General features: G+C 39.6%; 2 protein-coding genes across 6 annotated transcripts in view; both read left to right on the top strand.

Moving 5' to 3' along the window:
- The window catches only part of LOC102214300 (protein kinase cGMP-dependent 1), a 94,592-nt gene extending 79,701 nt beyond the window's left edge, over nt 1–14,891 (top strand). For 4 of the 5 annotated variants that reach the window (XM_005727488.1, XM_005727490.1, XM_005727486.2 and 1 more), the window contains 11 exons: nt 2,981–3,046; nt 5,936–6,010; nt 10,350–10,446; nt 10,548–10,687; nt 11,766–11,855; nt 12,068–12,209; nt 12,672–12,835; nt 13,056–13,178; nt 13,267–13,329; nt 13,414–13,480; nt 13,573–14,891. In XM_005727488.1, coding sequence (XP_005727545.1) covers nt 2,981–3,046; nt 5,936–6,010; nt 10,350–10,446; nt 10,548–10,687; nt 11,766–11,855; nt 12,068–12,209; nt 12,672–12,835; nt 13,056–13,178; nt 13,267–13,329; nt 13,414–13,480; nt 13,573–13,671 — 1,126 coding nt within the window. In that variant the 3' untranslated portion in view covers nt 13,672–14,891. Of the gene's footprint in view, nt 1–2,235; nt 2,752–2,980; nt 3,047–5,935; nt 6,011–10,349; nt 10,447–10,547; nt 10,688–11,765; nt 11,856–12,067; nt 12,210–12,671; nt 12,836–13,055; nt 13,179–13,266; nt 13,330–13,413; nt 13,481–13,572 lie in introns of those variants that run through there. The other variant, XM_013909381.1, reaches the window with a different exon arrangement.
- Nucleotides 14,892–18,217: 3,326 nt separating this feature from the next.
- LOC102215326 (dickkopf-related protein 1-like) lies at nt 18,218–20,147 on the top strand. Its single transcript, XM_005727491.1, has 4 exons — nt 18,218–18,593; nt 18,722–18,866; nt 19,050–19,184; nt 19,311–20,147. The coding sequence occupies exons 1-4, from the start codon at nt 18,378–18,380 to the stop codon at nt 19,574–19,576; spliced, it is 762 nt and encodes a 253-aa protein (XP_005727548.1). The 5' UTR covers nt 18,218–18,377; the 3' UTR covers nt 19,577–20,147.
- The last annotated feature ends 4,571 nt before the right edge of the window (nt 20,148–24,718 follow it).

The raw sequence follows: 24,718 nt of genomic DNA on the forward strand, positions 1-24,718 counted from the left end.
TGGGTTTTTCTCTGTATCTATTATTGTAGGATGTACTGCATAATATAAAGCGCCTTGAGGCGACTGATTTGGCACTGTATAAGTAAAATAAAATTGAATTGAATTAAAATAGATATATATAAATATATCTCAAAAAATACCTCAGCCACAGAAATTAAAGCCTGAACCATTAAATAATTGTCACAAAATTCTCATTTTATGAATCTGGAGTGTTTATTGAACATTCTGACAGTGTTTTTTTTTTTCTTTTAGAGAAGGCATTAAATTTTATTCTGCATGTATGACTTTTAATTTAAGTAATTTTTACTACATGTATTTTTGTGCAATTTATTGTTTAAACATTTATTCAGGTTTTTCACTAAAAGAAACACACACACACTGATGTTGTAGAGGTCTTACTTGGAACATTTGATGTTGCAGGGTTAAGCACAAACCAGTGCCTGCATCCTCCACAGTCACCTCTAATTCTTGACCCAGTGTTAACCTGGCTTTTATTCTCCCCCACCCTGCCCATAGCTACTGCCCCACTCTATGCCTCCAACCATAAATTATTTTCATAACCCCTTTCCCAGGACACCAGATCACTGTCCAATTACCATGTTCATTTCAACTGTCTACTGGAAATCAACACCACAGGCTCTTGTGTAAGTCCAAAGGACATTCCAGACACAGCATGCAGCTGCTTTTAGTGTGACACTACTTGTGGAAATGTGTGTGTGTGGCTGCTTTCCAGTGCATTTCTTCTTGTGCCACAATTAACAAGTACTGAGCCATCTTTGGCTTAGGCTCAGCTTAGGCTCAGCAGTGTGAATCACACTGACAGATATTGTTTAGGGATTGTGTTTCAAATAGAACACTGCAAGTATCACTACCATGGCGCACAAAGTTGTTTTCCTCAGCTATAGTCGAGCAGCAGGGGACAGGTGTAAAATGCTTCGTCTAATATGAAACCCTTGAGGTCTCTGAAGGATGATTCATGCTTACATAAACACTTTTTTTTAATATAGCCCGTGGCGTTATGTTGTTTCGTTGTATCACCATGGTTAGTGAATGACGCATACATTGTACACTTCCTTTTATGAGACAAGCCTTTGTAAAACATTGTGTACAGTTGCTCGTTATAACTGCTGAATTGTGTGTAATTCTAATGAGTGGACCTCATTTATCTTACCTTGACTTCATCCACTCAGGTTTCTCTTCATTTTTGCTCATGCTCTTGTTAAACTGCTTGTGATTGGCTCGTCTTCTCAAACAGAAGGTTTGAACACTAGGTGGGTGGGGCTTTTGTGTTCTAAGGTAGAGCAGAGAGCACTGAGAAAGCCATACTAAGGATACATGTTCAGAAACTGTGTTTAGACAAGTTTGAAGCTGGAGCTTGCTCACAGGGACTACTTGCACAGACGCTGACCTCATTATTTGAAACTTTGGTCATGTTTAATATTAGCATCAATCTTTGTAGCACTATGACAGAAAGATCAAATGTTTTAAAGATAAAGTTGGATATAATGGACAAAGTTCGTTGAATATGGAGGTGCCAAGCAGGAAGAAAACAGGAAATACATGGATGTGATGAAGGAGGACATGCAGAGGGTTGGTGTGATAGAAGAGGATGCTAGGGATAGGGGGAGGTGGCAGATGATCCACTGTGGTGACCCCTTAAAGGGAGCAGACAGAAGAAGAAGAAGAAAATAATTATACTTTCAAGGTTTTCAAATCATTGGCGGTTTGAGTTACAGACCACTCTTCTTTTACCCATTAAACTGCTTGCTAATACTGCAAGTATGTCTATGTCAATTGTTTTGAAAAGTGTTGGGGGCAAGCAGGAGAACAGGTGGAGAAGTGTTGGCCAGGGTATTGCATTAAGAGCATGGATGGAGGTCCTTGGAGCTTAACAGAGGTGAATGAAATTCTGTAACACAGCTAGCTTGAGAGCCTCAGTTCTCGTCTGTTAATATATCCCTAGCCTCCCTTCTCCTCTGTAGTCCTCACCTTTCAGTGTTTTTTTGTTCTTCCACCAGCTGTGACCTTTATTCAGACGGGTCAGCAGCAAGAGCGAGGCAGAGTGTGTGTGAACATGTGCGTGAGCATGTGTGTTGGGCGAGGGGGGGTTGTGGATGTGTGTGTTTGGACGAGGGAAGGCAGCAGTGGGAGTTCACATGGCACGAGGAGGAATTGTCACCTCACTTCATTGAAATAGGTTGCCATATGTCTTTGAGTTCAGACCAGGCACAGACAGTGTTTGTCCCAGGCTAGCTTCTGTTAGTGCCCCAGCTAAAATGAATCGACTCTTTTTAAATCTAGAAAGTAGACAGTTTTTGGCTTTTGATTTGCTCCCTTCTGGGATATTATAACAATCTTATAACCAAATCTTCAAATCTTCTTTCTATTTTATTTTATTACTTTTTTTACTTATGGATACAGTTTGAACTAATCTGCTTATGGGAAACCACCCGAAGAATTTTTCATCTGGTTTACATTTTTTAGTTTGTACTGAAGTGGATAACACTATCCTCAAATTGGAAACTTTTACAGAATTACTACACAGGTGTCCTTTGTTAGGGGGGTGCCCTGGGCAGTGCACTGGTTCAGATTTAGAGCTAATCCCTGTGGGGCTCTGTGTGGAAAAGAATTTTCACAGTAAAGGATGGAGTCATGGGATACAGACTCAGAGGATTCGTGCGACTGGGGTGACTCGTCCGAAGAAGGACTGTCATCAGAGGAAGATGAGCTTGATGTCAAATATGATAAAGAGTAATGCAAATTCTGCAGTGATATGTTTCCTGACAGTGAATTTAATGTATTTTTATTATGTGTCAAGTTTGTATATGAAGTGATATGACAGATTTCAATCACCTCCATGATATGGTCTTTAAAATGAATGAAAATATTATTTTATAACTGCAACACACTTTTTTAGGATTTGATCAAAGTTTTAGTTTTGAAGTTGTGCCTGATTGTGTTGTGTGTTCATTTTCTCCAGGGAGGACATCAGGACAGCCAGTGTCATTGCTGCGGGCGCAGTCACCTGTCTAGTCATCGATCGAGAGTGAGTATCAATAAAATCAATCCTCAAGGGAACTAGTGACTTTTCTACACCGTCTGTACTCATTTACATAAAAAAAATGGAAGCAGCAATGAAACAAACCTACAAATTTTGATTTTGCTGAAACATCAATCTGAGGCCACTTCTCCTCATTTATGAGTGACCACGGCAGACGTACGCTTGATTTAGACCAGTGGTTCTTAACCTGGGTTCGATTGAACCCTAGGGGTTCAGTGAGTCGGTCTCAGGGGTTTGGCAGAGCCTCCACCATGACATGCATAGCTCATTTTGTGCACGAGTAAAAAAATCACATTTTATTTTTCACTAAAGAGGGGTTCAGTGAATGCGCATATGAAGCTGGTGGGGTTCGGTACCTCCAACAAGGTTAAGAACCACTGATTTAGACTTTAGATTGCAATGAATCTTTGCAGTGCCAATGACGTAACCGTAAGCGGCTGACATCGTCATCAGCATTTATGGTTGTGTTTCTGGTGCATTATGCACAATTCAATAAATTTGAGAAAGAGGTTCTGTATTGGGTCATGACTCAAGTTAATTGGCGTATCAACCTTTACAAGTGGCCACGACACATTTAGTTGGCGTTTGGCTCAAAACATCAAGGCTTTCCAAAATGAAATAAATTCAATAAATGTGTAAAAAGGTCCTATACTAGGTCATGATTCAGCCTAATTGGTATCTCTTTTATATTTTAGAGCTTAAAAGGTGGATTTAAATGACGAACATTAAATTATACATTTACAAACTTTAATATATTCAGAGGGTGTGCTGTTGCAGCCATATTTGGTTTGGTATGACCAGTTTATGTTAGCTGGTGTTACATAATGCAAGCATTTGTATTCTGTAATACAAATGTTATTGCTTAAGATTGCTAACTTCATGAGTCTTCCTTTCTTGTTTTATTGCATTACACTGCAATCCAAAATGTACGATTTTAGTCTCTACAGGCACTGCATGTCAGCCGATGTTAAATAGTTCTGCTCTACATTAAATTTTAGAGATGATAAAAGTTACAAAAATGTAATCACGCCATCATCTAAGCCTGTTCAGTTTCTATGTTCAGGGCTCAGCTTGATTGTCATGTAAATATTTTCCACACACAGAACAAAGAAATTAACTTATTTGCATTTGCTTTGTTCAGTTATGCTGGAAAATCAGGTGTAACGTGTCCAGAATCCAAGAATTTAAATATATGCTAGATGCAGGAATGACTAACAGCTGCTATTTTCTCCACTGATTTTTACCTAATCACCCCACAGCACAACTATGTTTGTCTGAGCTCAAACATTTGCTATTTTCCCCCAGTTGCAATAATGCAATTTGACATTTAATTACAGTGTTTATAATGTTTAATAATAAGATTAAGCTATTGCATATCTGAAAAAGTTCATAACCGCTTACTTTGTAAGGAAACAGCCTGTCTAGTAGCATCGCTGTCTCTTGCATTAAAAAGAGACAGGCTGTGTGGGGAGAGGAAATGGTATCAGCTTTCCAAGGGGCTCCCTGTTGCCTTAGGGAACACAGCAGGCACAAATGGGCCATCCTCAAAGCTAGCAGAGGGGATAGTGAGTGAGTCATCCAGTGCAGGTGATTACTGCTGCCTTTCATGCAAGCAGCTAATGCTGCCACGGCCCACAACAAAAGTGGTTCAGTGTGTGCGTTTGTGTCCCTCAATCAGGCTGGTTTTGGTGCAGAATATTTGTTTTTGAATCTTTTGGTATTCTGTGCCCTTCTGTTTATTTTCTTGATAGCCGTGCATGTATGACGCTTAGAAATCAAACAGTGTGCACGCTAAGAGGTAAAATAAGGATAATTACAGGAGCCGTGGGAAAGCGAGAGAGAATAAAAAAAGAAGCAGCAGGGATTTACTGGCTCAGTCCAATAGACACTGTAAGCAGCAAAAAATTTAGAGAAAAGCTCAGCTCAGAAACAGCCCTAGCTAGCAGGCATTATGGTCTCAACAGGAGAAAACACCAGATGCAGTGCATCTTCTAGCTGACAGCTTGATGAGCCCTGCTTGAAAAGTGTCAGCTAGTTGTTCTTCCAGGATGTTTGGAATCGTTATTTTGCATAGAAACCCATACTTCAGGGAGAAATGAGGCGAAATACGGGAGTTATTTTTCATGTACCAAACCTCTCAAGAAATTTGGAGGATTTTATTTCAGCAAGTTATTATGCTGTGAAGCTTATTGTTCTGTAGATCCATCTAATATGCTCTAACTTATTCTTTAACTTTCAGAATTTGCACTTTTCTTCTTATCATAATTAGAAATACAGAGGAATAAAAATATGTTGTTGCTCTGCTTCTATCACCTAAATCACATAACGGATTTATTTAGTACTGAAAAAGATATAAAATATTGTCATGGGAGGAGTTTTACCTTACATAATATCAAATGATTTCTTTATCACTCAACACAGTGCATTTTAAATTTTAAATTTATTCTCTAAATATTCATGCAAAGCGTCTACTTTTGTCTCAAAAATCTCTCTCACCCACCATCTGCTATCACACTGTTTTACACCTCTTTGGGGTAGATGTGTCTTCTCATCTGTCTCCTCGTCTGCGATTTTTAGAGGCTTGTCTCTAAAAGCAGACTGATGAATATTTAATACTAACTGGGAGTGTGTATGGCAGATTGGTCATACTGTGTGCCAGCTTCTTATACAGATATAAGGTGCTTTGTTCCCTGTAACATAAGCTAACAGTAACAGATTCATATATTCTCATAGAACGAATCAGAATATATGTATCTTTGTTCCTTACACTTATGCTCTGTTACTTAGACCTGCATTGTCTGTAGATTTTCAAGCAAAACAGTGTCAAAAATTCTTCACCAGGTGCTGTTTTAACTGTTACTGTCTGTGTTTCAGTTCATTCAAGCACCTGATTGGGAGTTTGGAGGATGTATCCAGCAAAGGCCATGAGGATGCTGATGCCAAAGCCAAGTAAGACAAAGAAAAAATCATTTATACTCAATGTGACTGCCTAGCGCCTGCAGTGTTTTGCAAAGAGACATGCTGGCCAGCTGTTAATGCTTCATGCCGTTACTTCTGTTATATAATAATGCAACACTCTGTGGGAAACAGAAAGCATGCGCTATAACCTTCACCTCTATTTTTGGAGGAATTAATATGTACTTTATCTTCACTATGGGAATAAGAGAATGGCTCTATAGAAGGCACTTTGGCATTGAGGTGGGAATCTAGAGGTTCTTTTAGCCATCTCTTGGCATAATCTGATACCCCACTGATTCAGCGCTATGTTGAGAGTCAAGGTGAGTAGAAACAAGAACCCAGTAATGACAGTTTACAGGGAGCCAGAGAGCAGGAACAGCTTATCCCATATGTAGATAGATTTAGAGAGACAGAGAGAACAAGAGGGTGACAAAACAGACTAGACGTCTGCCCGGTGCTGTGGATTTCTAGCTGAGAGTGCCAGTGATCTTTTGCAAGTCAGTGGCATGTTATCAGCAGAGCAGTCAAGAGCAAAACATACCACCAGGGTTGGAAAGAGGCAACAAGAAACCGATGGGTATAACAGGGGGCGTATAGTGCCCTACCTCTGGCTTTCGGCCCTGGCCAGATCTACTTTATGGCTCCACTGATGATTGTTTGGCCTGCCAGTAGATCTATGATAATATGATAACATAATATCCAGTGGCTGTCAGCATGAAATGATGATCAACAAAATATTGTTGTGTTGTATTAGCAGAAGCCTTGGTTTTACGATCCAAGCCTTTACAATGACCCACCATGAAGGGTACAGCATCTTGTGTGGCAAAATAAAAAGATAGGAGAGAATTACAGTGTTCTACATTATCATTCTATCACCTAGATAAGGTACCCGAGTTAATTAGGTCTATGTCACACAGTGCGACTTGCAGACAGCTTAAAAGATTCCTTAAGCAAGTTAGATTTTATGCAAAGGAGTAACAAGTTGTACTTTTGCATGACAAATGTTTATAACTTTATCATCGAGCCAGAACTTTAACTCAAATTAGACCCACTCACCTTCTCTGCTCTCTCAAATCTGTCTCATCACCCTGATTAGGGCAGCTTTCCCTGCTGCGTGCTGTGTTGTCTCTTGCTGGCACTCCCCACTCAGCAGAGCACGTTTGCTTCTTGTTGAGGAAAGCCTGAGTCAGGATCCCTCTGAGATGGAAACTGTCTCTAATTGGTCACAGTGGATAAGCATATTTCAGTAGTGCTGTTGCTGTACAGGAAATTATAGCTGCTCTCTGCGGGGCTGACAGGTCTTTTCTTCAAAGACTAGCTCCCTGTCACATGCTACTGTATATGCACACATTGTTTTTGATCAAGGCCTTGTTTCTCTGAGAAGGAGATGCTACATTCTGCACACTGCTGCTGCATTCATAAAAACTTTTATGTATTCTGAGGTGAGGGGAGAATTTAAAGATAAGACAAAGTAAAAGAAAAAAGCTGATTTTCTCCAGCGATGCAGACTTAACAGAAAATGTCTTATAGAGAAATCTGAAATTATGTTGCCTGTATATCCCGAAGCTTTATGTTTACCCTTTATTTTTAAAGGAATAAAATCATCTAAAAATAATCTTCTGCTTCTTGTCGTTAAAATTATATTCGTCATTTAAATGCACCAGTTTTATTCCCCACTCTTTGCGATTAAAATGTTCTAATTGCCCTTTCAAGCAGCTATTTTCACTTACCTTTAATCAGCAATTTGGGCCCTTCTGGTGAAAAAACCCTGAATAACTAAAAATCTATGAGAAAATATGACCCACTATGACTCAGTGGGTCCTGTGTCTTTTGGGAGTGTAGATATTCAATAAACAGGAATCACCCATAAATAAAAGTGACATTTAAGCCTGGTTTAAGGTCACAAGTGCTTTCTTCTCCTCTTTCTGCTCCCCTGAGTCAGTCTGATGAAGAAGAACTAGGGCAAAGTAAATGAGGATAATCGTACACACACTCCCACACAAATACTGACACACACTTTAGACACACGGGGATTGCATCATTTTTATGACCTCATTCGTTCAGTGATACAGATTATCACCCACTGGGGTGCTACTTGACCTGCATAGGAACACTTTGTAATGCTGAGCTTGTAATGGATTTTCATGTTAGCAGTTATAAGTAACATCTTATTGCAACCTCATAATGCATATGCTGTCCAGGAAACTGTGTCAGATGCTGCTAAGCTCTCTGTGTTCACTTTTATTCAAGGTCATGGTTTAGACATCTATTTAAGGTGGATGTATGGTTTCAGTCTCACTGGATCTTCTCTCTGGTATCATATTCCAGTTTCCGGCATATCATGGCTCAGTTATAGCGACAGACGAGTGTAGTTTTCTGCTTATCTGAAAAAACTGTATTGTGTGTCGCTGCTTTAGTGAATATCTCCACCATTCATTGATTCCTACAGAGACTGTGTGTCCTTGATTGAGACATTGTGTTTTGCCTGTGACAAAATTATTCATTACAAAGCAAAGTAGCTTAATGGTTTTGTATTGTTACCCGCTTGAAGAAATGTTCATCATCTGTAGAGAATAGAAGAGACATTTATTCTTTCATTGCTTATCTAATAGAAAAGGGGCTCGTTTTGTGCTTCGGCTGTGAATAGCACAGTTTTTGTTCGTCAGCGCTTTGATACTGACTCCTTATAATGAAGCAACACTGCCATCTGCTGGTTGTATGTTTCTGTTACTAGTCAACCGTTTTAGCAAGTGAAAAATTCAAAAGTGTAAAATTATATCCTTACTCTCATTTCTTCTATATCTTGACAGAATTTGCAAAACGCTCCTTAATTAACTGCACCCAGACACATCCTAGTGTGTCATATTTGATGCGTGCAGTTTTTTGTGGGTTTTTGAGACGTCTATATCATCAGAGTGAATCCCCCCCCACCTGAAAAACCTAAATAAATTGTACATTTTTAAGCAATTTTTCAAAAAGCCAGATAAAAAAGCAACTACAATACAAATTAAAATTCATATACTGAAATTAAAATGTAATAATTTTTCAAACAAATTTGTCAGATGGTTCAATAAACTCTTTAATTTTGAAAAATTTGTAATTTTCCTGCAATTATTTTCTATTTCAGGCTTTAAAGGGTTAACAATACTGCACCACACACACTAAACATGTAATCTTGGTTACTTGCCTCCTTTTCTTAAGCAGCACTTATTTTAGGATTTGGAGTGTTTTCTGGGCCTGCATCCAGGTCAGGGTCGGGGAGAAAAGATGAAAGGATAACCTGCAAATCTCCCATGATAGTGATAGTGTATACATATACACAAATAAACCATGAGTGTCCTGGTAACCTGATGTGTTTCTGAGAAACATCGTGCTCAGTAACCTGCCAACACGTGCCACCAAAGTGTCCACTGCTGCGTAGCTTAGGGAAAAGGTTTCCAGTGTAACTGATCTGAAACAAGTACAGTTAGGTTGGTTTTTTAACACTTGGAATAGCCAGATAAGCTAGAATGGCATAAAGCAAACATAATTTGACATTTTACTGATTACATTCAAACCTGGAACAGTTTTTTCTGAAAGTGTTTAACATACATTTTTGTAAATAATCTTAATCCCTGCAGCTCTGCGAAAGAAGGCTGCTGACTTATCTAAACACGTCTTCTGTGGAGGTGTTTTTTGATAAGACGCTGTCTACATAAACATACAGCTGAAATATTTTTGAGAGAGAAGAGGCCTGACGTCGAGGCGATAGTCTGTTATGAGTGACCCAGAAAGGCCTATCCAGGCTTGGATCTGTCCTAAGCCCACTGATCCAGAAACTGAGCTGATGAAACTCTGTCTGGATCAAACAATAACCAAAGAAGACACGGGGCATCTGGGGATAAGGGGTGGACACGTGGAAACAATCTCTACTGCCAGCATGCTGGCATGTTGTGGAGTTCAGTGGCAGAGCCAAGGCATGTCTTCTGAGCCAACTGAGTAGTGAGTAGCCTGTGTCACGGATGTCCCATCTTTGTTCTTTCCTATAAAGAATGGGGACAAGCTGGGGACAGTTAGTCTGTGATCAAAGAGAGGTCAAAGTAATTTGCCAGAAGACTAAACTCAAAAACATCCTGTTCATGTGCTCATATTTATACTCCACATCCTCAACAACATCCTTGATAGATTACTATGAGTTAAATCCTCTAAGATTTGCAAACAAATGAGCTCAAGGAGAGACGGATATTTTGTCTCAGGTTGTTGAAAGTGGATTATGTTTTCTTTCATCCTTCATCTCATCTCTAATCCTGTTCCCCTTCGTTCTTTCCTCCCCTTTTTCCTGGCCCCACAGGTATGAAGCAGAGAATGCGTTTTTCTTCAATCTAAACCTAGCTGACTTTAACATCATCGACACTCTGGGGGTTGGTGGCTTTGGACGCGTTGAGCTGGTATGAAGCGCTGCAGTGTGACATTAACATCAATATTCTGGACTTCTCTGACAAGCTGCACACGTTGCTATTTGAATCTCTCTCTTTCCCTATCACTGCAGGTTCAGCTCAAGAGTGATGAGAACAAAACATTTGCCATGAAAATCCTCAAGAAGCGGCACATCGTCGACACGAGACAGCAAGAGCACATTCGCTCAGAAAAGCTCATCATGCAAGAGGCCCACTCGGACTTCATTGTTAGGTAGCTTCTTAACATTAGCTTCCTTCAAATGCTCAATAAAGTTTGCTTATCTTACTAAATGTTTAATTCTGGTGATCAAAGTAAGAGTTATTAAAAATGACATTCCCTATTAAGACTTATTTAATGAACGTGGCCACAAAAAGAGCCTGTCATCATCACGGCTTTCTCATTTTGGCTTGGTTTGTATGTAATATGGCGTGGCTTAACAATAATAAAGAACTGCCTGAACAAGAATAAAGATGGGTGATACAAGCATCAGCAGGCTAACAAAACACAGCTGCAGCAGTAGTTAGGAGATTTAGGGAAACTGTGCTACCAATAACAGATGGTTCAATAGTCACCCTTGAATAATGAGGGCATGCACAATTTGCTTTCTATTAAGTACTTCTGACTTGGCACAGAGACTATCTGTGGAAGTGTTTCAGAAGTCATTTTTCTGATGATGTGGCACAAGACTGCACAGTTAAAACATGAAAAGGAGCATGACAAACACTGGCAGGGCAATCTTTAGTTGGATGAAATACATTTATTTATGCCAATTTCGGTCCAGCTTCATTGGTGTGCTTGTGGCCAGGAGCACCCTGGTACTGGCTATAAAACATGAAGGTGGGAGAGCGCTGATAAGGCGATACAAACAGTTCAGGAAGGTTTTAATAGAGACGAATGCTAATTTGTGTGCTGGAATACTGAATGACAAGATAACTCACAGGCTTGAGATGCGTGGCCCGAGAGACGTTTAGCAACATGACAATTTAAAAAACACTTTGTTTGGAGAGGTTTGTCCCCTCACTTGAATCCAATTAAACACTTTGGGAGTGTTTTGCTGTACACCGTTTATTGTGGTTTACTAAAATTATTTATGTATATTTTAACAAACGGTTTAAATACTGAATTATATCAAAGGAAATCCCTGGCCAACAACAGACTGCTTTATTTCAGTATTATCATGTGTTCAAAATAGATTATAGGATTTTTGGTTAAGAAGATGAATTCATTGCTTTTTTTCTGCCAAATAATAGTTGTGTGGTTATGAATTTTACAGCAGTTTGTCATAACAAACACTTCTGTGTGTTTTCAGACTGTACAGAACCTTCAAGGACAGCAAATACCTCTACATGTTGATGGAAGCATGTTTAGGCGGAGAACTGTGGACCATTCTCAGAGATCGGTAAACTCATAAAGGATTAATGTCACACACACACACAATTATATGGCAAAGAAAGGTGTGGCAGTTAAGTTAATTCTGGTAAAATGATATTTGAGTCCCGCTTTGACCAACATATCTAGTGATTTTATAGCTACATTATAGGAAGTGTATCACATTTTACTATTTGATGTAAGTTACAATTTTCATCTTCTTTTGTCCTGCTGTGTTTACAGGGGTTCATTTGAGGACTCGACCACCAGGTTTTACACAGCCTGTGTAGTTGAGGCTTTTGCTTACCTGCATTCCAAAGGCATTATCTACAGAGACCTTAAACCAGAGAACCTTATATTGGACCACAGGGGTTATGCCAAACTGGTAAGAGATCAACATGGAAACACAGAAACCTCTAACTTGGATGTTTGTGTGTTTTTGAGAGATGATGCAAGAAAAGACAAATGCCATCTTTCTCTGATGTATGTGAAATGTCAAAAATCATTTTGAATACTGCCACACAATGGCTTTAAATACAAGAGTAATCACAGTGTGAAGAGAAGTATAACTAAGGCTATGCTAGGTTTTGTTTTTTGAGGTACACCAACATTCCCTTTTCTCATCATGGAGAAACCAGCTTGTCTCTTTTGGCAGAGCAGCCAGCAGCTACTCAGCTCAGCTCCAAACCCACCAATGCCACTATTTCCACCATTTTCATTCCACCATTAGTATGCATAAGAGTGAACATGATCTGATAGGAACCAAAATACCACGAGAAGGATTTTAAGTCAAATTTTTCTTTGCCTGATTATTACAATCTGACAACAAAATCGTTGTTTTCTTTAGGTGGACTTTGGCTTTGCCAAGAAGATTGGGTTTGGGAAGAAAACGTGGACCTTCTGTGGGACACCAGAGTATGTAGCACCAGAGATCATTCTGAACAAGGGCCACGACATCTCAGCTGACTACTGGTCTCTAGGAATCCTTATGTTTGAGCTCTTAACTGGCAGGTACTCACAGGCCCGGGCTTGTCCTTAACAAACTTGTTTATGACGTTTTTGCGGTAATACGTGCAAAACTTTTTGGAAATGTTGAGTCACCTGGTGAAAATTAAAATGTGTCAGCTCATTGCACAATTTATACAGAACAGTTTGATGGTAGCTGATTACATAATTGTCCACACTTAAGCACGTTTTACTTCAAAGTAATATGTTGGCCTCTGTTGTGTAGTCCTCCATTCTCTGGCCCTGATCCTATGAAAACCTACAACATCATCTTGAGAGGAATCGACATGATTGAGTTTCCAAAGAAAATTACCAAAAATGCTGCCAACCTAATCAAAAAGCTATGCAGGTAAGTGTTTGTGCCTGTAGACATTTATACATAGTAATTCATTTAAGTGGTCTGCGTGCTGAATCATACATTATTTTTTCTACTTCAGGGATAATCCTTCTGAAAGACTGGGAAACTTGAAAAACGGTGTCAAAGACATCCAAAAGCACAAGTGAGAAAACGCATTACTCAGTCCAGACATTTGTATTAATTTGCTCGCTGCACAGTGATGAAGTAAGGCTATTTTTTCTTTTAGATGGTTTGAGGGCTTTAACTGGGAAGGTTTGAAGAAGGGGACACTGACACCACCTATTATCCCTAATGTAAGTGCACGCTGTGCCCGTTTTGTTTTGTTTTATAGCCACTCAGTTGTTGCTTATTCTTTATGTGAAAGATTATTTTGTGTTTCTACCAGGTCACATCAGCAGTTGACACAAGTAATTTTGACAGCTTCCCAGAGGACAATGAAGACCCACCTCCTGATGACAACTCCGGCTGGGACGTTGATTTTTGAAGTCCTCCTCTTCTCTTGAAACCAGAAGAAACTCTTCTTTTGTTGGCTTTTAATGGTTTGGAGGTCATTAATGGAGGACATGGCTGTGTTGTAAAAAACAAAACTGCATTAAAAATGAAAGAGAAGATATGGAAAAGAAGATTAATAGTTGGATGGCAAACCCTCTGGGTCACCGATATGCCTTTATTTCACTGTGGCTCTGGATCAAGCATTTATAATGGGACTGCTGTAGCACTTCTCCGGTGTTGTTTTACACTTGGGTCTAAAAGGCAAAGAAAGTGCAGGGATACAAACACACACATACACACACAAATACAACAGAGGCTGATAACGGAGCCAGGTTTTCCCATGTATCATGAAGAGATGCTTAGTGGATGGATGAATGTTTTAAAGTTTGTCGAAGTTTTGCTTCGACGACTAGAAAAAGGAACTATATGTTGACAACCGCTCAAAAGAGGAAGGGGATGGTTATTGGTTTTTCTTTTTTTATAGATTCATTTTTCCGCTATAGTTAGTGAAATATTTGGTGGACTCTGGGAGGGGATATGATGATACTGCAGTTGGTCCCTGGTTATCAACATGCAGCTGCTTTCTGCAATCTGTAATGCTTTGTAGACATCTACACACTACAGATGGCAAGTGCAACTGGTACCAAGTGCTCACGACTAATCTGAATGTCACAGATTTTTCTTCTTATTGAAAAAACACAATATGAATGGTACGTAGTATTTGAATTTACGAGATCTATTGTCACACATGAACGTTACCGGGCTGAAATCAAATACTTAGTACAATTTATGTGAGATTAATCTACCTTGAAAAGCACAAACACAGTGCATTCAGTGGAAAGAGATGTGACTCTTAAAGTGCCCTCCTTAAAATTTTAATGAATCACACACCGGCACACGTGAAATGTCAGCTAGTATTTCCATGAAGCAATGTGTCCTTATGCACTTAAGACCATTAACTGAGAAAATCCACAGTTATAGCTCATTTTAAGCTTAAGTCGAGGTCACACTTTTCTGTTCTATAATAGGCTTTAAAAAAAATCATGCATACGAATGCTTCTCTGCCTACATCCATCTTCAGTTTGTTTTTCAGTCACTTCTTGAATCCACCCAAACCGGATGTCCTCTCCTGTATAGTACTGACATAACTGTGAACATGGTTTTGATGTCTTTGGTGCTGTTGATAAATTATAATGAGCGATGTTGAGATGACAGTACTGGTTCTTTGTTTTTGTATTGTGATTTCTTTTGTGCTTGATTACTTTGTAACGTACTTGACAGCATTCTTTAGAGAAAATTGGAGACTTGTATAAATTTGTGAACTTGATCGATGATTTATCACTTGTGGTATTGTCGAGGTTTTTAAACAGGTTTCACCAGTTTGAGTTCAGCCATGAAAAAAAAAAAATCATCCTTCTGTTTATTTGGAACTCAGATTTACCACATTTGCATTATCATAAGACTATCTTGACTTAACATAATCGTGTGGGAATCTTGACGTGTCTCCTAGAGGCAAAAAGAAGCTAAATAAATAAGGTTATATTTTGTGAAATCTCAACTTTGATCACCATGATCTCTCGCCCAGCTCGTCACCTCTTGCGTCCAAAAATCAGAACATGAAGTCAAAAGGAATGTAAGTGCCTTAAGTCAATGGCATACAAAATTTACATCACAAGACCTTTTCGATGCTGCATGAACACATATACACCTCAAAAACGTATGTGTCCTCTTAGATGGCTGCTTTTCATCCTTTCTTATATCTAATAAATACATTAATCACCACAAAGAATTTCTAGTCATTTGATGGCTGACAAAATATATGAAATAAATTTCCTGCTTACGCCTTTGATTTATGTCACGGGAACATTTAAAATGATTAAAAGCTATCCTACCTGATATAGCTGCAATGACATGCTTTTCTCCACATATCTAATGTGATCCTTTGAAGTCAATCACTACTGGCCTGATACAAAACACCAGTGAGCATTAACCATGGCTCAGAAAGACCATCCATCACTTGTTTCAGTCAGTAAATTTGAGCTTTTAGAGACGGCAAGAATGATTTGCAGTTATGAATATTTTGCCAATACAAATATGGAAATATTTTTATCACTGTTGACAGTCTTTGACAGAATGTCAGCATTAATCATATCTCATCACGATTCAAATTCTCTTTTCACTGTTTGGCTCAAAAGCTCAAGTCACATTTCACCCCACTAGCAGGAGAAGTTTGCCTTTCAAAAGCTTTCTTATCCGTTGTAGTTTACGGTCATTGTTTGCTTGTGTCTAGGCAGCAAATCTATGTGGTAAAGCTTGAAGAAACAGTTAAAATTCATCCTTTTGATGATATTAAACATGTATTGCAAAGCCTTTCTAGGCAGAAAGTTCTGAAGGCAAAATTCTCCTATGTGCATTCACCCCAGGAAGCCAAACATACATATTATATGAATCTATTGATGGAGAACTAAACACAAGAAGAAATCTTAATTCTAAACCATAAGTGTTTTACTGTGTCGGGGGAGGGTGGGGCGGTATGTTTTCACAAAGCCTTATGTATGTCATATCTTACCAAACCACTGGTTTTCAGTTTTTATTGACTGCCTTCTGCAAAGTTACCTGATATTTGCCTTGTGTTGTTATTTTTCTGCTGTAAGTTATTTTGCAGAGTGCCACGTGTACGATTTTTAAAATTATAGAGTAAAAACAATACTTTTGAGTCGTGTGTGCTGTGTTCTTTCAAACTTGTGCTGTGCAGAGTTCGCTGTAGTTGCCACAAGGGGGAGCTAATGGTAAGACTAAAACGTCCCTTCACGCAAGTGCCTCAGCCTCATGTGAACCGCTTAAAGTTCCCAGATATCTAATAATCACTCCAAGAGTTTAATGTCATCCACTTAGTGGTAAGTGCGGATGATTCAGCTTTTCTGGCCTCCGTGTTGTTCGCACAACAAATCTGTTTGGGGCACAGGGAAATGGCTTCAGCCATAACAACAGGGTGACACTTCTGTAAGATCAAAGGGGATCAAAGTGCATCAAAGGAGCTCACCTTACCAGTACTGACATTCAGTAAAGTGGAGATAAAAGCTCTACTTCAAAAGATATGCAGCAATTCAAATGCGCAAAGTGCTAGTGTGTTTGTCAGGTGTCTATGGCGCATCGCTTATTCTACATACGCAGACACATTCTCACACTCAAACTTCGGATAAAGGCTCCGTGACCAGCAGATGACGTCCAAGTGCTAAAATATCTACAAGGAGAAACTTAAGTTCTTGTTTTTTATTACGCACTTCAGCATCTGAAGGGAGCTCTTCTTGCACAGCGAAAACTGACTATTCACACACAGAGTGCAAAAAGTTTTGAAATCAGTGTCACTAAAGGTTTAAGGTGAATAAATAAATCATAAGAGCTCACGTCTCTCAGGAAAGGGACGAGAGATAACAACTTAAGGACAAACACGGAGACAAGTCTACTGCGACGTGGGGTTATCAGCAGATTCACGTGGAAAAACAACATTGAGACTTAATTTGAATATTCTCAAATACATTTCTCCTTCTAGAAGTGGTGGAGCCTAAAGGGTCAAAGAGCAGGGTAGATCAGAGTCCCCTTTAATCTCAAAGTGCCAGTCAACCCTGAAAGGCCTCTCCACGGAAGTCCATTAATTCGGCAAAGTTTTCACACCCCTTAATGGTCTGCATATCCTACACATTGATGTCCGCAACTGGTGTAATCAAGCACACGTTGGGGGATAATTGCCCCCTTTGCAATCAGAGGGATCAAATGAAGTAGTTAATCGACTTAAGTAACTTCAATCGCTGTATTCACACAGCCAAAGGGCAGCCAAAGGATGTCATAGAAACTGGAATAAGCAAACGGCTTCTACAAAGATGCGCAGGTAACTTGTCAACAGAAATACAGGCCCATCAGACATATAAATCAAAATCAGTCAGCAAATCAAATGTGCTACACATTTAGAAAAACGTCATTGTTTTTATTTTCTAAAAGTATACCTATAATAGTTTGAAAAATATACTACCCGCCTATTTTGATAACTTCACAGTAATTGCGAAAATTAAAATAAGTGATCAATAAAATGGAGAAAAAAAACTCTTCCCGATGTGTGATTTATGTGTTTAAAATATATATTTTTTATTTTCTCTAATGTTGTTGAGTGATTGTTTAAACAAAGAGTGATGAATTTATGAGTAATATTTTTAAAACACATCGAAAAAATATTAAAGAAAACATTATTTGTCATCTGTATTTTTTATGTTTTTATTTATTTATTTTTATACTGACTGGATAGAGTAAGTACTGACTGGTGGTGGTGGGGTTATTTCCCGTGTACGACACTGTGTGATGGGTATTCAGACAGACTTTGCAGGTCATTATCATCACAAACACTGAAACGTTGTCCTGTGCAGGGAGCAGAGATGGCCATTTCCGTACAGTGGGTCTCTGTTTGAAATTCCACCCCTCCGCCTTTGTAGTGCACAGCGAGGGGCGGGAAGACAAACAGGTCCACATGTATAAAGAGAGATCACCCCAGGACTGCGAGTCAGGAGACCTCCAAACATCGTTCCGAAACTCTCTGGAAACTTTAGGATTCTGGATTCAAGGCCGTTTTGGACTTTGTCACTCTTCTTCCCAAAACAAAAGGAACATTCTTATCGTGTGTTTGCCGGAGAATTTAAGAAAGGAATCATGAAGATGCCTTCAGTCCGCGGCTTCTTGGCTGTGTATCTCACGCTGTTTGGATACCTTGGGGACGTTTACGCGGGCACAGTCCTGACGAACTCCAACGCGATCAAAAACCTGCCCGGCGCCCCGATTGTTAAAGATACCGATAGTGTCAGTCCGAGTCCTCGAACATCACCTTCTGGTAGCATGGGACACAAATTACCCGCAGACACCTTGCAGGTAATTAACTCAGCCGTGCGTAAAAGTCAAGTCTGTGCACCACAATAGTGATTCGCTTATATACGTTGTCACAGAAATCATAGCAATATACTTCCTGAAATAATACTTTTGTTTTTAATCATATATAGACCTCAAATGTTTGCACGGATGATGAAGAGTGCGGAGGTGAGGAATTCTGCAACGATGCTCGAGGCGTCTGCCTACCCTGCCGTAAGAACCGAAAGCGTTGCGCAAGGGACTCGATGTGCTGTGCAGGAAACCGCTGCAGCAACGGTGAGCTCATTTCAAATCAGTAATGACTTTTGGTTTTCTTTTAGTCATCTTGTATCTGTATTTTTGTTTTTAATTTCACTTTTTACTTATTATTTATATCTTAATTAACTAAGGGCTTTTTTTCTGTAGTGTTAATTGCAAACCCTTAATGCAGTTATTTATTTTCCTCTTTTACCTTTTCAGGTGTTTGCCAGGCAAATGACTTAGATGTCGCAGATGTAGCCCTCACAACTGGCTGGCACACACACAACAGTACCATGGAGCATCGAGCCAAGAAGCCTCCCACTGCCCATAGCAACCAGCCTCATGCTGTCAAAGGTAAGTGTGCTGTTAAAAATCACTGGTCTTATCTGTTGGGTTCAAGTAGCAGCAGTAGGAAGTTTTCAGGGAGGTCTGTTCCATGTAACATATTTTCACTTTGTTCTCTCCCCCCCTCATCTTCAGGCCAAGAGGGGGATGCCTGCCTGAGATCTGCAGACTGCTCCGAGGGTCTTTGCTGTGCCAGACACTTCTGGTCTCGCATTTGTAAGCCTGTTCTGACAGAGGGCCAGGTGTGTACGCGCCACCGCAGGAAAGGCAACCATGGCTTGGAGCTGTTCCAGCGTTGTGACTGCGGCGAAGGGCTGGCCTGCCGACCAGAGAAAGGAGAGCGAGATCACACTGTCAGCAGGACTGCAGCCCGGAACCTACACACCTGTCAGAGACGCTGACATGAACGAGTGGACGCACACAGAAAGAGAAACCTGCACATTCACACGCCCAGCAAAACCCACAACTCAGTCACAGACACTGACAAACACTTGCATACACAAGAGATGCTGACACACACGCACACACATGCACACAGACACCTAAGACTTTCTTTCCTGCCAAAGTTGTTGACACAAACACATCAGCCGAAAGGGTAGACATGATTCCTGGAAAAGTGATACACCCAGAGGGATACAAGAGTGCAAGATGGACTGAATCAATTCCCTTTCAGCAGATGAGGAGTCGGAAGTTAGGAAGTAACATTTCAGAAGTATTAGGAAGATCAATGCATGTCATTGGTAATGGCAGAACTGTTTTGTTTCTCTTTTTATGGAACTTCATGCCACGGTTATTGCAGTAAATTACTGTATTGTACATATTTCCCTGGATGTGGCACTTAAATGAGCTATTACATTCTGTCAACACCAGTATTATAAAGACATGGTGCTGCATGCATTGTAAATGTGTTATATATAAAGTTTTATAAGAAATGTTATCTATTGAAAATTTGAATATATTTGTTTTATTAAATGTCACGTGATAATCTTAACGCAGTCTTTATATTCCTCTTTTTTATATTTGAATCTACTGCAGTAAAAAAAAAAAGGGGGGGGGGCTTTATGTAGGATTTGTAGAGGTTTCTTGCAAAAGTTAAAAAATAAATGATTTAGTCTTCATATAGTAGCTGGTACACAGAAAAGTAACAACTGTCCCCTTCTGAAAAGCAAAAGTTGTTTGAAGGATGTCTGCGGTGCTTAACCTGGCCCAGGATCACTAAACACAGTTGTTACAGGAAGAAATACACAGACCCAAAAAGACTTACAACAAACATACAACTGTAATGAGTTACTACTGGAGCCTCAACACGTCAGGTCCTGCTGTGAAAGCAGAGAATGGTCAATCAAGGCTATATCATCAGATGAAGGCAACCCACCATATCAAATGATGCCTACAAAGAGGTAATAACTAAGTATCTGTGTCCTGACGAATGTGTTTGCCACCTATACCTTTGGTGTTGGCTAGTTTCTAATTATGATGCTCCTGCCTTCATGTGCAGCAGAGCAGATAGCTGGCTATCCAAGTTAAAGCCTTTAATTATTTCATCTTACTCAATCTACACAAGGCTTCATGAAATGAGGTGCACCACAGCACTTTTTCTGTGATGCAACAACAACAAAAAAAGTTCTCAGTCTCTCCAATTGCACAGCACACCCCATTTCCTGGCTGTTGCGCAATAGATGTGCTCTAATATGTAGGCTATGAATCCACTCAAATACACCTTGGTACCTGTAATTAGACATGTTTAGATTAGAAGATGGTGAGGAAATTACTATACTTTTTGTTTGATTCTCTTGTCAGATCAAAAGACGCACAAGACACTCTTGATATCTGACCGAGCCAGATAACCTCTTCATCTGTTTACATCCACAGACATTAGCTTGAAGTTTGTCCAAAGAAGACAAGGTGAGGTTTACTCTGGCTGTCATTGAAGATTAGTGGTGGAAAAACAAAACCATGGGCTCAAATCTTGCACTAAGGTATTTGTGTGGCTCGCTCTAGTTATTTACTTTAATTTTAATTTAGATTTACCTCAACCTTTTGGAAAACAGTTTTTTATGTATTTAAAAAAACAGAAAACACGAGAAAGCTCTCATTTTGATGGAAATTAATAATAGTAAGATAGTATAACAGAGCCAGAAGCCACTTTCCCAGCATAACGAGAACAGTGTTTATAATCCTACCTACTAACTACACTACTCACATTTTCTATGATTAGGGTATAGTAACTTTGTGGTGCTGCCATTTTTGCTGAAGTAAAGGATCTGGGTATTTGTTCCACCACTGCTGAGGATAGGCACATTGACCAAGAGGCAGCCAGACTTTCAGAGAGACACACTCCATTTAAATAATTTAGCGTCCATTCTTGAGAGTAATTAAGAATAATGGTAGCATTGTCAGCAGCACAATATACCATGCAGGCTCAGCCAAGTCATGTTTGTGGGGGTCCTGGAATCTGTGAGTATGTGTGTGAGCCTGTCATCATTACACCAACCACAGACTTACACAGGCCACAGGCATGTGCCCTAACTCAAGGAAGGCCAGGTTGTGTGTGTTTGTTTGTGTGTGTGTTCACTTTACACAGGCAGCTAAGGAACATTTAGTGGAGTCCGGAGAAACAAACTCAACGTCAGCAGCGCTGAGACACTGTCACACACAAACACACACGCACACACAGTCATGTCCCCACATGCAGCTGAACAGTTGGTACACATTTACAGCAGCGCACATGTACACACAGACTCGCAAAACCTTGTAGGGGTGAAATTTCGGGTGTGAGACGTTTGGCGTAGCAGCACACTCGCCCACGCCGCGGCATCCTAACCAACAACATTTGCTGTTGTCATACCACAAGAATGAATCAGCACGTCCACTGGCATGCGTTTTCATGCTACTGTATGCTTCCAAAAACTGGAAACAAGTAACTACAGTAAACATTTATCTTAACAGAACAAATCCAGGCTGCAATTCATGAAAATACTGATTAACACTTTTCATTTCTGTTTACGCGTTCCTGTGTGTTTGCACAACCCAAACATAAAGCGAACTCGAGCATGATCTAGGCAGATAGACATTCTTCAAGTCTTTTAAAAAAACTTCATGGACAATAAAAACAGAAATGATTTGCTTATCTACCGTCACAATCTAAAAAGTATGAAAAGCTTTTATCTGCCTGAGTATTTGGTATATCAACCATTGTTATTCTAGCTCTGCTGCCAAACACCATCGACAGACATCCCCGAGTTAACAAACTCATGAGTGAACCGTCAAGAGATGAAAGGGTAAAGAAATGAAGCAGAGTACACAGACGGAATGCATGTTATTTTGTCAGATGAAAGAGATGGCATACTTCTGGAATGAGCATTCGGATCAAACCCAAGCTCTTATGTAAACAACATTTCACAGGGAGGTGTCAAACTTCTGGGTGCTGGCACTGATCACTTCATAGGAGAGAAGCACAATGCTCACTATTCATCTTTGTGGGATGACAATCAGCCGAGTTGAGCAATAAGTGGAAATCTCCCTGTCCTTGGGAAATAATAATTAAACAAAAGACAACTCATTCAGCACAATGTGGTGAGTGTGTGAATGCAGGTGGAGAGCAGGTTTGTTCCACTTATTTAACTCCTAGTTGATGTCAACACAGCAGGGGAAACAAGGGTTTTCACAGAGTGAGTTGATGACATGCTGTTCTTTGATTGGGTTTCATGTTACGTTCCAGGTAATTTACCGGAGACAATTGTTCTCGCTCACTTATTTATATATTGCGTTTCACTTCTCTTAGCCGATCTTCCCCGTGGCATGGATTTGAACCTAATTTAAAAGCATAAGCATTGTTTCAGAGAGTGAGATGAAAAGGTCACCATTACTCACGTTGCTATGTTAATGTTCAGTGAGGATCTGATTTGCTCAGTCTGTATAATGGCTCAGTCCAGCTGGAGTAAAACTAAGACAACGACTATCTTACGACTAGGAAAAATTGGTGGTTGCTGTACTTTTTGCTTTTCCATTGAAGACCAAATGCAGATTCCCAGGATGTTGCAGTCAATCCTAATCTTAATCCATGAGCCTCTCTTTGCAGCAGGAGACAACAACTCAACTGGTTCCTAATTAGTTATATTACTATATAAAAGCAAGGTTGCAGTGTGCCTATGTCTTTTTAGGTTAAATTCACGTCCTGCAGCTTGTATGTCCCTATTTTTCAATTCAATTCAGTATTACTTGAACTGAAGTTTTCTGTGTATGGAGTTGTGATTTGCAATTTTTTGCAGATTTATTACAAATATTAACATTATTACACAAGCAGATTTACTTTTCTTTGTTATTTTAATTCAGTTCAATTCCCCATTCAATTGCAAACTCAAAGCAGATCCATCACAAACTTAGTCCATCTTATTCCCATTTTATTGGTGTTTTGATCCACTAAAATTGTTGTGAAGGCTGACTGTACTGCAGACCTTATCCATGTCTTCAAAGCAAACCTTTTGAAGACACCAAGATCATACGTTCTTTGCACACGGTCACAAGACTTTTGGTCGTGCTGCCGTTTCCAACTACTCTTTTCCCTAGAGTCACTGTAGCATGCGTGGATGCAAGGGAACCAGTTAGCCTGTGTCTGTCTACAGAGCAGAAAGCTTTTCTCTTTTTTTTTATACATATATATAAATGTAGGAACAGTTATGTGTTCATCCAAATTTTAATTGCTTATTCATTCAGTTATTCTTGGCAGTGTTAAAGACTATAGTGTAATTTTCCAGATAGAACACAGATTTTTTTTCTGGTCTTTGAACAAGCACTGTGGGCCTAAATTTGGTATTGTGGTGACTTCATAAAGTTCTGCACAGTTGGCATATAACAGTGAGAAAAACAAAGCAGAACACAGGATTTCAAACGGCTGTTTTGTTAAATATAAAAAGTTAAATACTCAAATATCAAGGTTTTTGAGCCATTTTAAAACTCACCCTAGCCTTTCAGGCTTTCAGTCTTTATGCTAAGCTAGGCTAAATCCTAGCTCTACACCAAAAGTCATAATTTCACATTTTTTGAAGTAGGTTCATTAGCTATCTTCCGATGATGCAGATGAGAAGATCAACTTCACTGCCATGATGTAGCCTACTTTTAGATACCTGCCTACTATGCTTCCCCATGCTGGTCTTACATAAGCTAACCAGATAGTTGCAGCCTTTCAGAAAGAAACATTGGTTTGAAACAAGGTTCTCTTAGGGTAGGGACATATTTTTAGCTGAATTATTCATTTGTAATATCTTTGTTATGCTTATTTTTACTTTATTCAGAGATCTGCGTAGGCAAGTGTATGTGGTGACACCAAGGCGCCTGTTTCTTACTGCTGTGAGAGACAGTGTACTCACCAGGGAGGCTAATGGATGACTAGTTTGATCCATCTTGGTGTTCCTTCCATCTGCTACTGCTGCTGTGGTCTCAGGTCCTTCTGTGATGAAGTCATACTACTTTTGAGTCCGTCATTTACCACATGAAGGTAACCTCTCTCCTTTGACTTCAGCTATAAAGGCCTAAAATCTGTA

Source organism: Pundamilia nyererei, unplaced genomic scaffold (assembly GCF_000239375.1).
Source record: "Pundamilia nyererei isolate P.nyererei 1_Seehausen unplaced genomic scaffold, PunNye1.0 scaffold00024, whole genome shotgun sequence".
Lineage (NCBI taxonomy): Eukaryota > Metazoa > Chordata > Actinopteri > Cichliformes > Cichlidae > Pundamilia > Pundamilia nyererei.

Bases quoted from the DNA above. Each gene is read 5' to 3' on its own strand.
- LOC102215326 (XM_005727491.1), top strand. From the start codon at position 18,378: ATGAAGATGCCTTCAGTCCGCGGCTTCTTGGCTGTGTATCTCACGCTG. The intron at 18,594-18,721 runs GTAATTAACTCA...AATCATATATAG, and splicing joins TACCCGCAGACACCTTGCAG to ACCTCAAATGTTTGCACGGA. The intron at 19,185-19,310 runs GTAAGTGTGCTG...CCTCATCTTCAG, and splicing joins CCAGCCTCATGCTGTCAAAG to GCCAAGAGGGGGATGCCTGC.